This window comes from Squalius cephalus, assembly GCF_949319135.1.
Source record: "Squalius cephalus genome assembly, chromosome: 14".
In the NCBI taxonomy this organism is placed as follows: domain Eukaryota; kingdom Metazoa; phylum Chordata; class Actinopteri; order Cypriniformes; family Leuciscidae; genus Squalius; species Squalius cephalus.
In genome coordinates, this window is record NC_137135.1 from 27,689,103 (window position 1) to 27,702,358 (window position 13,256).

The 13,256-nt window shown below is 36.8% G+C and overlaps 1 protein-coding gene across 2 annotated transcripts in view; it reads right to left on the reverse strand.

Moving 5' to 3' along the window:
- Positions 1 to 936: 936 nt before the first annotated feature.
- The window catches only part of fstl5 (follistatin-like 5), a 150,184-nt gene continuing 137,864 nt past the window's right edge, over positions 937 to 13,256 (reverse strand). For both annotated transcript variants that reach the window (XM_079892244.1, XM_079892245.1), the window contains exons 15-17: positions 11,223 to 11,330; positions 10,691 to 10,815; positions 937 to 3,243 (exon numbers count right to left, since the gene is read on the reverse strand). In XM_079892244.1, coding sequence (XP_079748370.1) covers positions 2,541 to 3,243; positions 10,691 to 10,815; positions 11,223 to 11,330 — 936 coding nt within the window. In that variant the 3' untranslated portion in view covers positions 937 to 2,540. The remainder of the gene's footprint in view (positions 3,244 to 10,690; positions 10,816 to 11,222; positions 11,331 to 13,256) is intronic.

Here is a 13,256-nt window from a genome sequence, read left to right on the forward strand (position 1 = left end):
TTCAGATTGGCTGTGAAAGTTTTTATCGGTCATCAGCTGGAAAAATCGTTCTAAAGTGATTCCAACGATATCGTGCTGTTTCGTTATCATTACTGCTGTGGTGTGGAATTAGAATGATTATTAAAGCTTTTTAGTTAACAGGCCTTTAAGGTCCCCAACTTACACGCATTTGAATGACCGTTGGACATTGTGAACATGAATGATGATGATCAGACTCAGAAAAGCAAGGACATGAACATATTAAACTGTGACCACTAAATTATCCCCAAATCTCTCTAAAAAGGGTGGGTGTGCGGCCTATAATGAGAGAAGGAGAGAATGGAAGAAAGATAAATGACCGACAATAGATAATTGCAGTGCGCCTTGGTCTCGTTCATGCAGCAACTTGTGCATTCATTTGGTATTATGAGCGAGATTGAAAAAGAAGACTATCAACATAATGGATCAGAGTCAGAGAGGAGGGAAGGAATACAGAAAAAAAATAAAGAAAGTCAGTGGTGGAAGGAGGGAGTGGAAAGGAGGACAGTAAAATAAACTGAAAACTAAAGCTTTTCTGACAGTCATTGCCCCAGATGTATTTGTTCCCAAAGTCGAGTATGCAAGTCTTTTTACTGAATCCTGTCAAAAAATCAACTGAGTTCTTGTTACAAGGTGCTCATTATTTGTGTGGAATAGCACGCTTCGAGCTTCATAAAGTGAGTTTTAATAAATGAAGATTGACTGTGTAACGGAGCATGATGTATAATTGAATTGTAAATTATGACATTCTGCAAGATAAATAACATTTGCGCTTTGAATGAATCACTTTCATACTGAATCCATCAATTTGTCGATGCACTACTGCATAAATGAATGGAGATTGGGATTTTAATTCATTTTCCGGTCTATTCAACTCATATTGCCGAGACAAAATAATACTCCAAACCTTTTTTTTTTCAAAGTTATAGGCTTTATTTAACTGCCAAAATGTCAAGCATGTTTCTACATAAATAACAACCACGAGAATCAACGTACATGGCTACATGGAGCTTAGGAAATCTCTGGATGTGACATCACAATGTAATTGGTCATTTGTGGAACAAAGACAGTGCAGTTCTTTTGTCTTAAAAATAAGTGAGGGGAAACGAATCAACCTGAACCGTTTGAACCGTTCGATGATTTCGGCTAGCTATAGTTTTGCATGTGAGCGTAGACCAACCTGCTATTTACAGAACACAAGTCAAATTAAAAGTCACTGAAAAACAAAACAGTCATGGTTACTCGGGGAATAAGGAAAATACAGTCAATAAAAAGCCATTTCATATACATTTTAACAAAATATACAAAATCTAAACTAAAACATGGAAACATAAATGTTACTAATTTGGGGGGGAAAGCTCAATTCATGCAGCCCATTGGCTGGCGTGTCAATGAAAATGCATAGACTGTCCATTGAGGAAACAATTCAACGTTGTGAGCACACGCTTGTGCTTCCTACTGACACTAAAAGATTCCTTTGTTAGTGCTCTTGTAGCATTGTGACTCTCAAACTCTTAAATAAATGTTTCCCAGCTATATAACCCTTGCAATGCATAAATTATGTCTAACATCACACCACACAACGCACCAGTTACTGAAAGCAGACTCTTATGGCAGTGGCTGTGACTGCTGAGTCAACTAAAACTTGATTCTTTATGTGCCCTTGAAACTCTACATCATCTCTTACTAAGATTATACAGGATCATACCCGTCCCTATGTATGTTATGTTTTCTATTGTATAACAGACTCATTCGCATTTGTTCACTGATCTAACCAGTGTTGGTTTTCATGTAGGTTTTAATTGGGGCTTCAGCACAAAGACTTCACACAATTCTCGGTGTCATCATTCTTACACCCAAACTTTTCATGAAGATTTACAGTTGTCAAACACATCATTACCGATATCTCAATATCCACAGTAGGTGACAGTTTCTCAGCACGATGCTGTTTTAATAAGCCAGATATGCCTCGGGGTCTGTGGGAGTTATAAACAGGTGAAATTTAAGTGTAGCTCTCGTTTTCACTCTGTGTGTGAGAAAGCCAAGGAGGGTTTAATCCACAGGCTCGGGGGGAATTATTATGTTAGCTTTCTTTTTTAGCGAGTATTCCCTCAAGGCACTGGAAAAACTGGGCCGAATGCGCTTCGTATATGTATTAAGTGATAGCGGGGAAATGAGGAAATATTATTCTTAAAAGATGGGTCTGTATCAGTTGAGTTGATCCATTTGATCAGTTGAACAATTCTCACCTTCAAACGAAGTGATTCCCGCTGATACCAATGCTAGTTAGACACCACCTAATATTTTTGGAGAAACTTCTTATTAGCTATTTGACTCGAAACCTGGCTAACTTATCAGAAACAAGCATTTCCCAAGTTCTCTTTTCCAATGCAGGGTTTTGAACAGTCAATTTAGTTTTTAGTTCCAAACTTTGAGACTTTTTTATTCTCAATAAATTAAACAGAGATCAAATTCAGTGCAACCTGTTTGTTTGTTTCCCTCTCAAGCCCCTTTAAGACAGCCTACGCCTCTCCCACCCACACCACAGTATTTCCCAGTGGAACATCAGTGATCTCACAGTTGAGTTTATCCAGCCGCCCATCCAGTATAAACAGGGAGCTTTGAGACGGGGTCATGAGATACTGTCCGAACAGCCCGCTGCCAGTCATGACCCTGTTCTGGCGGTTCCAAGGCCACTGCGCCGATGGCGTGGGCAGCTTTAGGCTCTTGATCATTTTGACGTTACCGGTGCTGAGCTCCACAAAAAGAGCATCTGTCTGCCGACCCGAGCTGCCGAACACGTTATACTGGTTATCCTCGGTGAACGAGGGCATGAAGGCCAGATCGGACAGGTGCAGGTTGGTGTGAATGTCAAAGGGTTGGCCGATCTCGCCCCGCACGGACACGGGCTGCAAGCGCATTAGCCCGTCACGGTCATCTACACTCACTAAATAGTGGCCATCAGGAGAGACATAAGGCGTGCCGCTCACATCCCCATTAGGACCGATGACATCGTCTGTTACGCTATCGATGATTAATTGTGGCCGTACCGCACCTGTTGAGTCCGGCCAACAGTTGACGAAGTAGTATCCGCCCAGGTGTGTGTAGGCGAGGGACTGTGGGATGCAATCGTACTGCTGCAGACTTATGTTTTTCACAGAGGAGGTGGTTTCCAAGTCGATCTTATGAAGAGATGGTTCATTCTTGTGGAGGATTATACCAAACCTATTAACGAGAGAACATGTATTAGACGATATCAGAAAACATGGTTTCTGTCATGCAAAACATTATCTATATGTGACCCTGGATCACAAAACCAGTCACAAGTCGCACGGGTATATCTGTGCCAATAGCAATGGGTCAAAATGATCGATTTTTCTTTTTTGCTGAAAATCATTAGGATATTAAGTAAAGATCCTGTTCCATGAAGATATTTTGTAAATTTCCTGCCGTAAATATATTAAAAAAAAGTTAATTTTTTTGCAGCCTCAGATTCCAGATTTTCAAATATTGTCCTATCCTAACAAAGCATACATCAATGGAAAGCTTATTTATTCAGCTTTCAGGTGATGTATAAATCTCAATGTCCAAAAATGTACCCTTGTGACTGGTTTTGTGGTCCAGGGTCACATATATGCATTTAGTTGAGGTCTATTTCATTATATTTAATAAAGTAACTTTCATTTTATGGACCATCATTTTCACAATTTACCTCAAAGTCTTTACAATTCAGTCAAACATTAATAAATAATAATATAATTCAATTTCAATGTCAATAATTGTTTTATTTATTCTATAATATATTATTTAAATTATAAATTATAATGTATACAAAATATTTGTCTGAATCCAATGTGGCGGACACAGCGTGGTGCTCCATAACAAAATTAAAACCTGTTTTAATAGTATTTTCGAATAAGCTGGGGAACAAAATTCTACCTGAATAAATAGGTATAATTAGTCAAAATTAAAGACGAAATCAGTTTTGTTTTGTTGTAAAATTTTTCATGTAATGTGTTGTCATGTCTTAAATTTCTTTGCAAATTGCAAATCAGTAAATTCCTCTTCCAGTCATTCCAATTCAACACTCTCAAGGTCAGTTTAACTCATGATTTGAAAGGAAGCCAATCCAAAAATTTTGACTTTTGCCAACCCTGAAGCTCTGTAATTGTTAAGGATCTATATCGATAAATAAAAGATCCAATCCCAGGCTAAAGTGTGCCTGGAACTGGATCTAACTCCATTGCTCACTTGAGTAATGTTAGCCTGAGGGCACTGGGCTTGCAATTAATGAAGTGCAAGTTGCTTTGGATAAGAAGAGGCTGCCACACCGAAAGTTACAAACAAAGCTTCTGAGTGAATAAACCCAGAGTGCAGGTTCAAGTCTAATGAGGAAGATCCAAAAGCTTTAGGGGAGAAAAAAGAATTTAATGTCACATCTCTATTCATCAGTCTACGCTAAATATCCTCTGCCAGATGCCTGGGTTTCATAATTTATTTCAATTAAAAAATTAATCAGCCACACTTTGTCTTATCCATTGAGAAATCCAAAGAGCCCGATAATTGGCTATAAAAAAAATCTCAGAAGAACAAAGAACAAATGAAGTTGGTGAGTGAAATGAAGGATCTGACAAAGCTCAATTAAATCTGCATGCTCTCCAATCAGTTCTAGTGCAGACTTCAAACCCTGACATCCATCTTCTTTTACGCACTTGAGAATGTAAGTCTGGCCAAAAGGCCACGTCTGCCACGGACCGACGGGACAGATTATCACTGCTCGTGATGAGCTCTATCAATTGGCAGCCGGTGTCTGTTCATTAGTTACAGGCCAGGCTGTGACGATATGCTCTGGGCTTAATTTCTAAATTATGAAGTCCAGGAAGAAGGCCTGGCGGCGGATCCGGCAACTGGGGGGTGAGATCACGGAACATGAACACAAAAGTGTGCGTTTTAATACCCAGTCAACTCTCCAAGGGTACAGTAAATACGATTATTTTGCTAGCAAGAAAAAATCCATCCTGATGAGCTATTTGTGCCTCCATTTATGTTAATATATATTTAATATTTTAGTTTTTGACAGGCTAGAATAAAGGTTTTCAGTTTTTATCTTTTCAATGTGTTACATTTTGATGAATTGCACTTTGGGGTGAGATGTGTTTCCAAAACACATCTACTGTATGTGTCAAAATTTTGCATGCACATTTATGACCCTTAATGAGAAAAAAGTCACACAATTTAAAGAAGAAATAAATTGTTTAACCAGTGTTCCAAGCTGTGAAAACACCAACATGAAAAGTACATTCAAACTCATTTTGTGCACGACATATGCACTGTATTGCGCTGTTGTCGAACTTGGCTGTGATGTTATGGGGGTTGGTAAAATGCTTTTAGAATCAGCATTCAGCTTTGTTAAAACAGATGTATGTTTGATGCGACCCACGGGGAAACCTAAATCACTCAATGACGATTACAAACAGGTTTTCTAGTGCTATATACAGTATATATATATACAAACATTTCTAAAGGGGCATGTGATGATGTATCCCTTAGTACACCAGAAGAGTATACTGTATAGTGTGTGTCAAATACATCTTTTTGAGTTGGCGCATACAGCTCTGTCTCAGGGATATATCTGCAGCCACAAGAATAAAGCTGTTTTCATTACTCTATAAAGTTACTATAGCCTCTACCCATGCAGTCAATATACAGGACAGCTTTGTAATATGATAATAAAAAACGCAAATGGGTGCTTTTGTGGCATTGTGTATACTTTGTGATTTCCATGGGTTTGTTTATGCACTGTAAGGCAATTTTAAAAGCACTTTTCTGTCGTAAATCAATGCTGTTCTCCACATGCACCTTGGGCATCCCTAACAACCTTTCTTATGAACAAACAAAACACACTCACATATTTTATTCTACTCACTCATCGCGGCACATGCATTTATACAAATGCATTCAATATTAATTTGACAAAACCCTTTAGATGTGTACAATATGTAACTAGCATTAGCAAAGGGCTTACTGAATAATTAAAATAAACAAATAAAGTTATGTATTTATTTTAATTTTTTTTACTGTTGAAGCGTAAACATATTTGCCCACAGGCTGGTTGCAGATAAAAGCATGGCAGAAAGTCAATGAATGCTGTGAATGGGATTCCTGTAGGCTGTTATTTTCCCAGTGTGAAGGTGTGTAAATGCTGAAATAATTTGACAACCTGACTAAAATGTCACATGCAGTCTCTCCCTTGTACAAATCCCTCCTCAACAGTTCACTGCCACAGGTGATGTCAAAGCATATGAGGCATTTCAAATGAGAAACGAATGAAGTAATTATTGGATCACGGATCACCAAACATTCCTCCTTACATCAGTGTTTTGTACAAATGACATCGACACTGTTTACCAGCCACGGATCTCATTATGTCAGCATATTTTCAAAAATCAATATCCTCCTGAGGATTACGTGAGTAAATTCATATAAATTTACAAGGAACATTGAGCTCTCGGGTTGATCTATTTATTATTCATGGGTATTCATGAGTACAGTGTGGTTCTAGCATGCGTTTAGGTTTAGATAAACACTGACATATATAATATCAACATGCAAACCACTTCTAAAACATAAACCTTTTTGCATGTGTGACTTTAATGACGTACACATGTTTATGAATCATTTGAGATTAATAGAATTCTTGAAATAGGTTGTATAATATATATATATATATATATATATATATATATATATATATATATATACAGTACCAGTCAAAAGTTTGGAAACACTACTATTTTTAATGTTTTTGAAAGAAGTCTCTTATGCTCATCAAGCCTGCAGTTAAAAACAAAAAAAACAAAAAAAAAAACAGTAATATTATGAAATATTATTACAATTTAAAATAATGGTTCTCTTTTTTAATATACTTTAAAATGTAATTTATTTTTGTGATGCAAAGCTGAATTTTCATCAGCAAGTACTCCAGTCTTTGGTGTCTTATGATCCTTCAGAAATCATTCTAATATGCTGATTTATGATCAATGTTGGAAACAGTTGTGCTGCTTAATATTTTTTTATAACCTGAGATACTTTTTTCAGGATTATTTGATGAATAAAAAGTTAAAAAGAACTGTATTTATTTAGAATGGAAATATTTTGTAACAATATACACTACCGTTCAAAAGTTTGGGAACAATAACTATTTTTTTTTAAAGAAATTAGTACTTTAATTCAACACGGATGCGTTAAATTGATAAAAGGTGATGGTAACGATTTATATTGTTAGAAATGTTTTTATTTTGAATAAATGCTGTTGTTATGAATAAATGCTGTTAACGTTTTACTCATCAATGAATCCTGAAAAAAGTATTCCAAAAAAATATATTAAACAGCACAACTGTTTCCATCATTGATAATAACTGAGTATCAAATCATCATATTAGAATGATTTCTGAAGGATCATAAGACACCAAAGACTGGAGTACTTGCTGATGAAAATTCAGCTTTGCATCACAAAAATAAATTACATTTTAAAGTATATTAAAAAAGAGCACCATTATTTTAAATTGTAATAATATTTCATAATATTACTGTTTTTTTTGTTTGTTTTTGTTTTTAACTGCAGGCTTGATGAGCATAAGAGACTTCTTTCAAAAGCATTAAAAATAGTAGTGTTTCCAAACTTTTGACTGGTACTGTATATATATATATATATATATATATATATATATATATATATATATATATATATTCAAAGAATCATGAGGGGGAAAAAAAACTTTCCACAAAAATATTGAGCAGCACAACTTTTTTCAACATTTTGAGCACCAATCATGTGACACTGAAGACTGGAGTAATGATGCTGAAAATTCAGCTTTGCCATAACAGGAATAAATTATATTTTAAAATATATTAAAATAGTTATTACAAATATCATAAGATTACCTTTTTACTGTATTTTTTATAAAATTAATGCAGCCTTGGTAATATATTTACTTAATTTGACAGTTTAATTGTGTTCGATGTGATTTCTGAAGACTGGTTGATGCCATTGTGACAACACACAAATCAGTACATGAATTAAACACATCAAACATGGTGTTTCTCATATTTCATACTCTGTCAAGCTTTGATTCAAATTAAAGAGTACTAATTAATTAACTAAGTACTTACCAGTAAAGAAACACTATAAAAAAGATCTTTCTCCGACAAAGTATCTCCGTCATTTACTGAATAACTGCGGGTCTGGAATTCATTATTGAGCTTAAGATGCTGTAAAACCAAATTCAGAGGATTTGTAGCTCTCAAAAGTTGTGCGTAAAAGGGATTTAGATGTTTCAAATGCTGTCAATAATTGTGCACACTCTACATACAAATACCTATGAGATCATCATGTCTGGTCTTGATCTGTGAGTCTGTTCTCTTACATAATCACCCTCTCAATCTTTATCTTATTCCCTTTAGATCGATGATGTAATTCGTCAAACATGGTTACATAACAGCGTTTCCAAAGAAACACAACTTCACTATTCAAAAGCTAATGTCATGTGCTAAATCCAAATTTTTGCCATGCAGGCGAAGATCAGAGGGCGACAGTACTTTACACTGGACTTAACCTCTATTTCAGTATAGAGCGCTGATGTTGCACTCCGTTGACTCGGAGCACTGAAACACATTACTCCATCAGAGAGCAGACAGCACTGCTAAATGTCACCAATCTATTGGGGCAAAGCGCCAAAAAAGCGTACATACCCTCAGCTGACCGTCCAGCAGTTTATTCAAGAAAAACGAGACTGACACGCACTGAACTCCGGTGACAGGAACTGAACTGAAGTGCGGATGTATCTACTAGCACAGTATTACTGCTAGTAAACATTAGGGTGAAATCAAACCGCTGGATTCAGTGACTCCTCTATGAGGAGAGAGTGTGTATTTTGTGGGTGTGTGTGGTATGTGTGTAAGCCGTATTATCTCAGACACCGAAAGGATTGAAAATTAAACTGGTCTTTGTGCATTACGCCATATCCTCTGGATGAACTCTCTTTTGTGGGACTAAGATCATGTCTTTTAACAAAAGCTGGTCTATAGCTGTTGTGATGAACTACAGTACATGTTCATTCCCCAACACCTTCATACAGCAGAAAACACTAAACTAAGAGATACACACAATTTCAGTGACAAAACAACATTTGAAAGTACTCTGCATAGATGAGTAAACAAATTGTATTCTGACTGGTATGCTGATTTGGTGGATATCCTTATTAAAATGTGAATATGCTTTCATTTGATTAGATTGTAAAGAAACTGTCAATCAAATTTCCTCTTTGGAGCCACATTAATAGTTCTTGTTTGATCAGGCCTTTAATCGATGGTATATGCCTTAGGTGAGGCCAGTTGTATTATTTCAGCATTTTTAAATAACCATGTTTAACAGTAGAATTCCTGGTGAAAAAACACATTACCGATGATTCTGCAGAGAAATCTCTACCAATCAGAGAATCGCAGTGAGCAAATTGCGCCAACAGAGCTCTTTAGTACCCGCCAACTCCCATGAAGCACTGAAACGACATTTCCCTATGCCCTCAAACTACTTTATATATACACAGTTCTGGGTATTAACTGACTACATGTAATCAGATTCCAAACATTTAGTAGATTTTATTGCATTTTGAAATGCTCAAAACCAGATTACAGTTACTTTTTTATGGACTACATGATTGCATATTATTCACACAATGGCAGTAAATTATTCATCATTTCTTTCTCTTTGTTTATATGAATATGGCACACAATAATCCCATTCAAATTTAAGTGATAAATGATTCGAACGTTAAAAGTAATCAAAAAGTATTCAGAATACATTCCATATTATATAACTGTATATATAAGCTGTTTCACAGTCAGTTACCTTCGCCTATTTGAATTGTTTTCAAATACTTTTCTCTGTCAAATCAAAGTTTGGAATGTTGTGATTCACTTTGTAACTGGTTGGTTTGCCTTATAGCTTATGACTCTTTAACAAAGACTTTTTTTAAATCCCTATATAAAAAATGGGAAAAATACTTCTGAAAACAAAGCCACTGAAAAAGTGGGCTTGAACTGTTGCACTCTGAAGTGTTCTGATCACTTGCTGTGTATGTAGGCAGCAGCGTACGATTTCTTCACGACCGTCACATTTGTAATTTTCATGGGAACATTTTACATTGTTTGACACTGTGTTCTCGTCATTAGCATTGACTTGCTCTCTTGACGAAGAGAACAAGTAAATCTATCTAGCGTTTGGAATTGAGACATTTATTTTTATATATTAGCACGACATGATAGCGTAAGTAAACATCCATCTGCCAACAGAGAACAGTAAGAGGATCAGGGCATGCTTGGTAATCTTCAACTCAGATTTTAATCAATTCAAATGAGATTTCCATATCCACACAACATCTCCTGGTCTGTTTATTCAGGGTTTAAACCCTCGACTACCTCTAAATGTACTTCCCCATGTGAGTGACTATGAATGCACAAAATGGTTTATTAAGATCTAAATGTCAGTCCCTTAATGCAATTTACACACTATCCAGAGCTAGAGCTGTTTTCTCTGGAGTTATAATCACAGTCAGTACGTGTTCATACATTGCTCATATAGGCTATACACGGTGGACGACTCGCTCTCTTTTACCTGATGTGATTGATGGTGAGGCTGACGGGAGGAATGAAGAAATCCTCCACCCTGTCGAAGCGATGGCCAACTGGTTTGGTGTGAATGGTGTGATGGGACATGCTCTCACTGGCCTGGCTGATCACCTGAAGCATAGAAGAGTCACACATTCAACAGGAACATGAGTTTTGTAATTTCATTCGGGCTTTCATGCACACCAACACACACCAGAATTCCCCTTGTCTTGAGGAGCTCAATGTATTCTGTCTGTGATTAACCAAAGCTATGGATTATGGGGGACAGGCTGTGCCAATTATGCGATATGGAACCCCACTGAGACTCCTTGCTGTGCTGGTTCAACATTACATCACTTGGGAATGCTCCAAAAATGTCAACTAAAATCATCAAAACATACCGAGCAGGGCCGAATCATATACTTGAATAATCAGACGAGAGAAAATGTTAGGCAGAATGTCCCAGTTCTCTTGTTTGAGAGCAGCTTTCAAAATCAGCCATCAAGTGGTGATTAACACTCAAAGATGATTCGCCTTACCTGGAGGGTTGGAAAGTTTTTCTCCAGATCTCCCCAGCTCAAGATCCACACCTGGTCATGAGACTTGTCATAGTGAAGCTTCACTGGAACCCGGTCTGTGCTTACAGTCTGTTGACAACAATAGATCAACTATTTCCATTTGCTCAGCAAAATCAGATACTGTAAAACGTTGGGTTGGCCAATTCATAGGATGAAATCTGAACTGAATTATCCACACAGGATGTTAAACTGGGATGACAGGAAGAGAAATTTACTAAATGCAATTAAAATAAATTAAACACAGTCACACAACAGAAGAATTTCATTAGTCCAACACAACAACATAAGCAAAAACAGATGAGTTGTTCTGTTTAAAGGGGGGGGTACAATGGTGTTTCATGTATTCAGAGTTGTTTACACTGTTAAAGAGATGGATTCTCATGCTAAACATGGGCAAAGTTTAAAAAAAATATTTTGGACGAATAACGGAGAATTTCTGTGCCGAAAATCTTACTTCCGGGTTGGTGCAAGTTTCGGCTGGTTTTTTTTCGATCGTGGATCTAATGACGTAGATGAGAGTGGAACTCCTTATATGAGCATTTCTCTCGCAAAAGCTCGCCCGCGCACACGTCGACTAGAGGAGAGCGAGACCGCGCACATCAACGCGCTTCAACAGGAAATCATCGGCGCCAGCGCTGCATAGGATTTGTTCAAGAATGTCTCCAAAAAGTGTGTATTTGGATGTGAGGGAAAGCTTACCGTGTTCAGCTTTCCAAAGAACCCAGTGTTACAGGAACAGTGGATGCAGTTTGTTTTTCCGGGGCAGCAACGGAGTGTAGGAAGTGCGGTTATGTGTTCTGGTCATTTGAGTGACGAATGTTTTATTAACAAGGCCTCGACGCTGGATTTGCAAATCGTTTGCAATTAAAACGTGGAGCGGTCCCAGTGATAAAAGACCCCAGTCATGTAAGTACAACTGGATCAGATTTCTGTCTTTTGCTGGAAATCAGCGCTACCGCTTGACTCTATAGCTCCGCCTCCAGGACATCGGCTTTTCCCGGAGAGAATCGGAAAGCTGTATTTTTCTTTTAAAATTATAATAAAACTAAGCACTTTTTGGAGATATTAAGGATGCACTACTACTCTATAGGTACTCAAGATTAACATGAGATTAGGTGAAACTGTGCATGTTATTTATCTATTTTTAAGAAATTAATACTTTTATTCAACAAGGATGCATTAAATTGATCAAAAGTAAAGACTTTTATAAATGTAGCATTGGTGAGCATAAGAGACTTATTTTTATTGATAAATACACATTTAGTAATTCAATATAATTTAATATACATTTTCATACTCAATTCACTTCTAAATGGCACACAATCCAATTCAAAATGAGCTAAACAGTATTCATCGGAGTGAAATTTTATAATTATCTCATGCTAGGCACAACTAAGACAGACGCTTCAGCATTTTTGCCCCTGGTCAGCAGAGTTTCTTTGAAAAATTGATCAATTTTCCACATTGTTTGCTTCTAAAGAGTCCCTGTGAGAATTCAATAAAATCACTGGAACTCATTATATTAATTCAAGAGGCTGATTCACACCATGTGCTAAAAGCTCAATGCTTTTTGACATTCTACAAAAGTCACAATAAAAGTTTACAAGTCCACCAAAGCAACTATCCATGACAGAGAGAACGTGTGTCGCTTCCGAAAGCACAGCTGTATGGTTTTGTTTTTGCACATGTAGAGTTTGGTTATGGGTGTGCATTTTAAACAGAGTGCTGACAGTAATAATAGCTCAGCCAGTTTGCAATTATAGCTTTGCATCCATATCCATTCTCTGTCACCTGGCTGGAAATATTCCACTGGGAAACAAATGATTCATTTTGTGCAGTGATATCCTTACTGTGCAATTTTCACACCTCATTGTGCTTACATGGATGCACGCGAATATGAAAAAAAAAAAAAAAAAAAGTAAATTTGCACATTGAGCATCGCAAAAATGATTATACACTCTCTTTTACTCTCAGTGGGGCGGAGGGTTTTTTTCC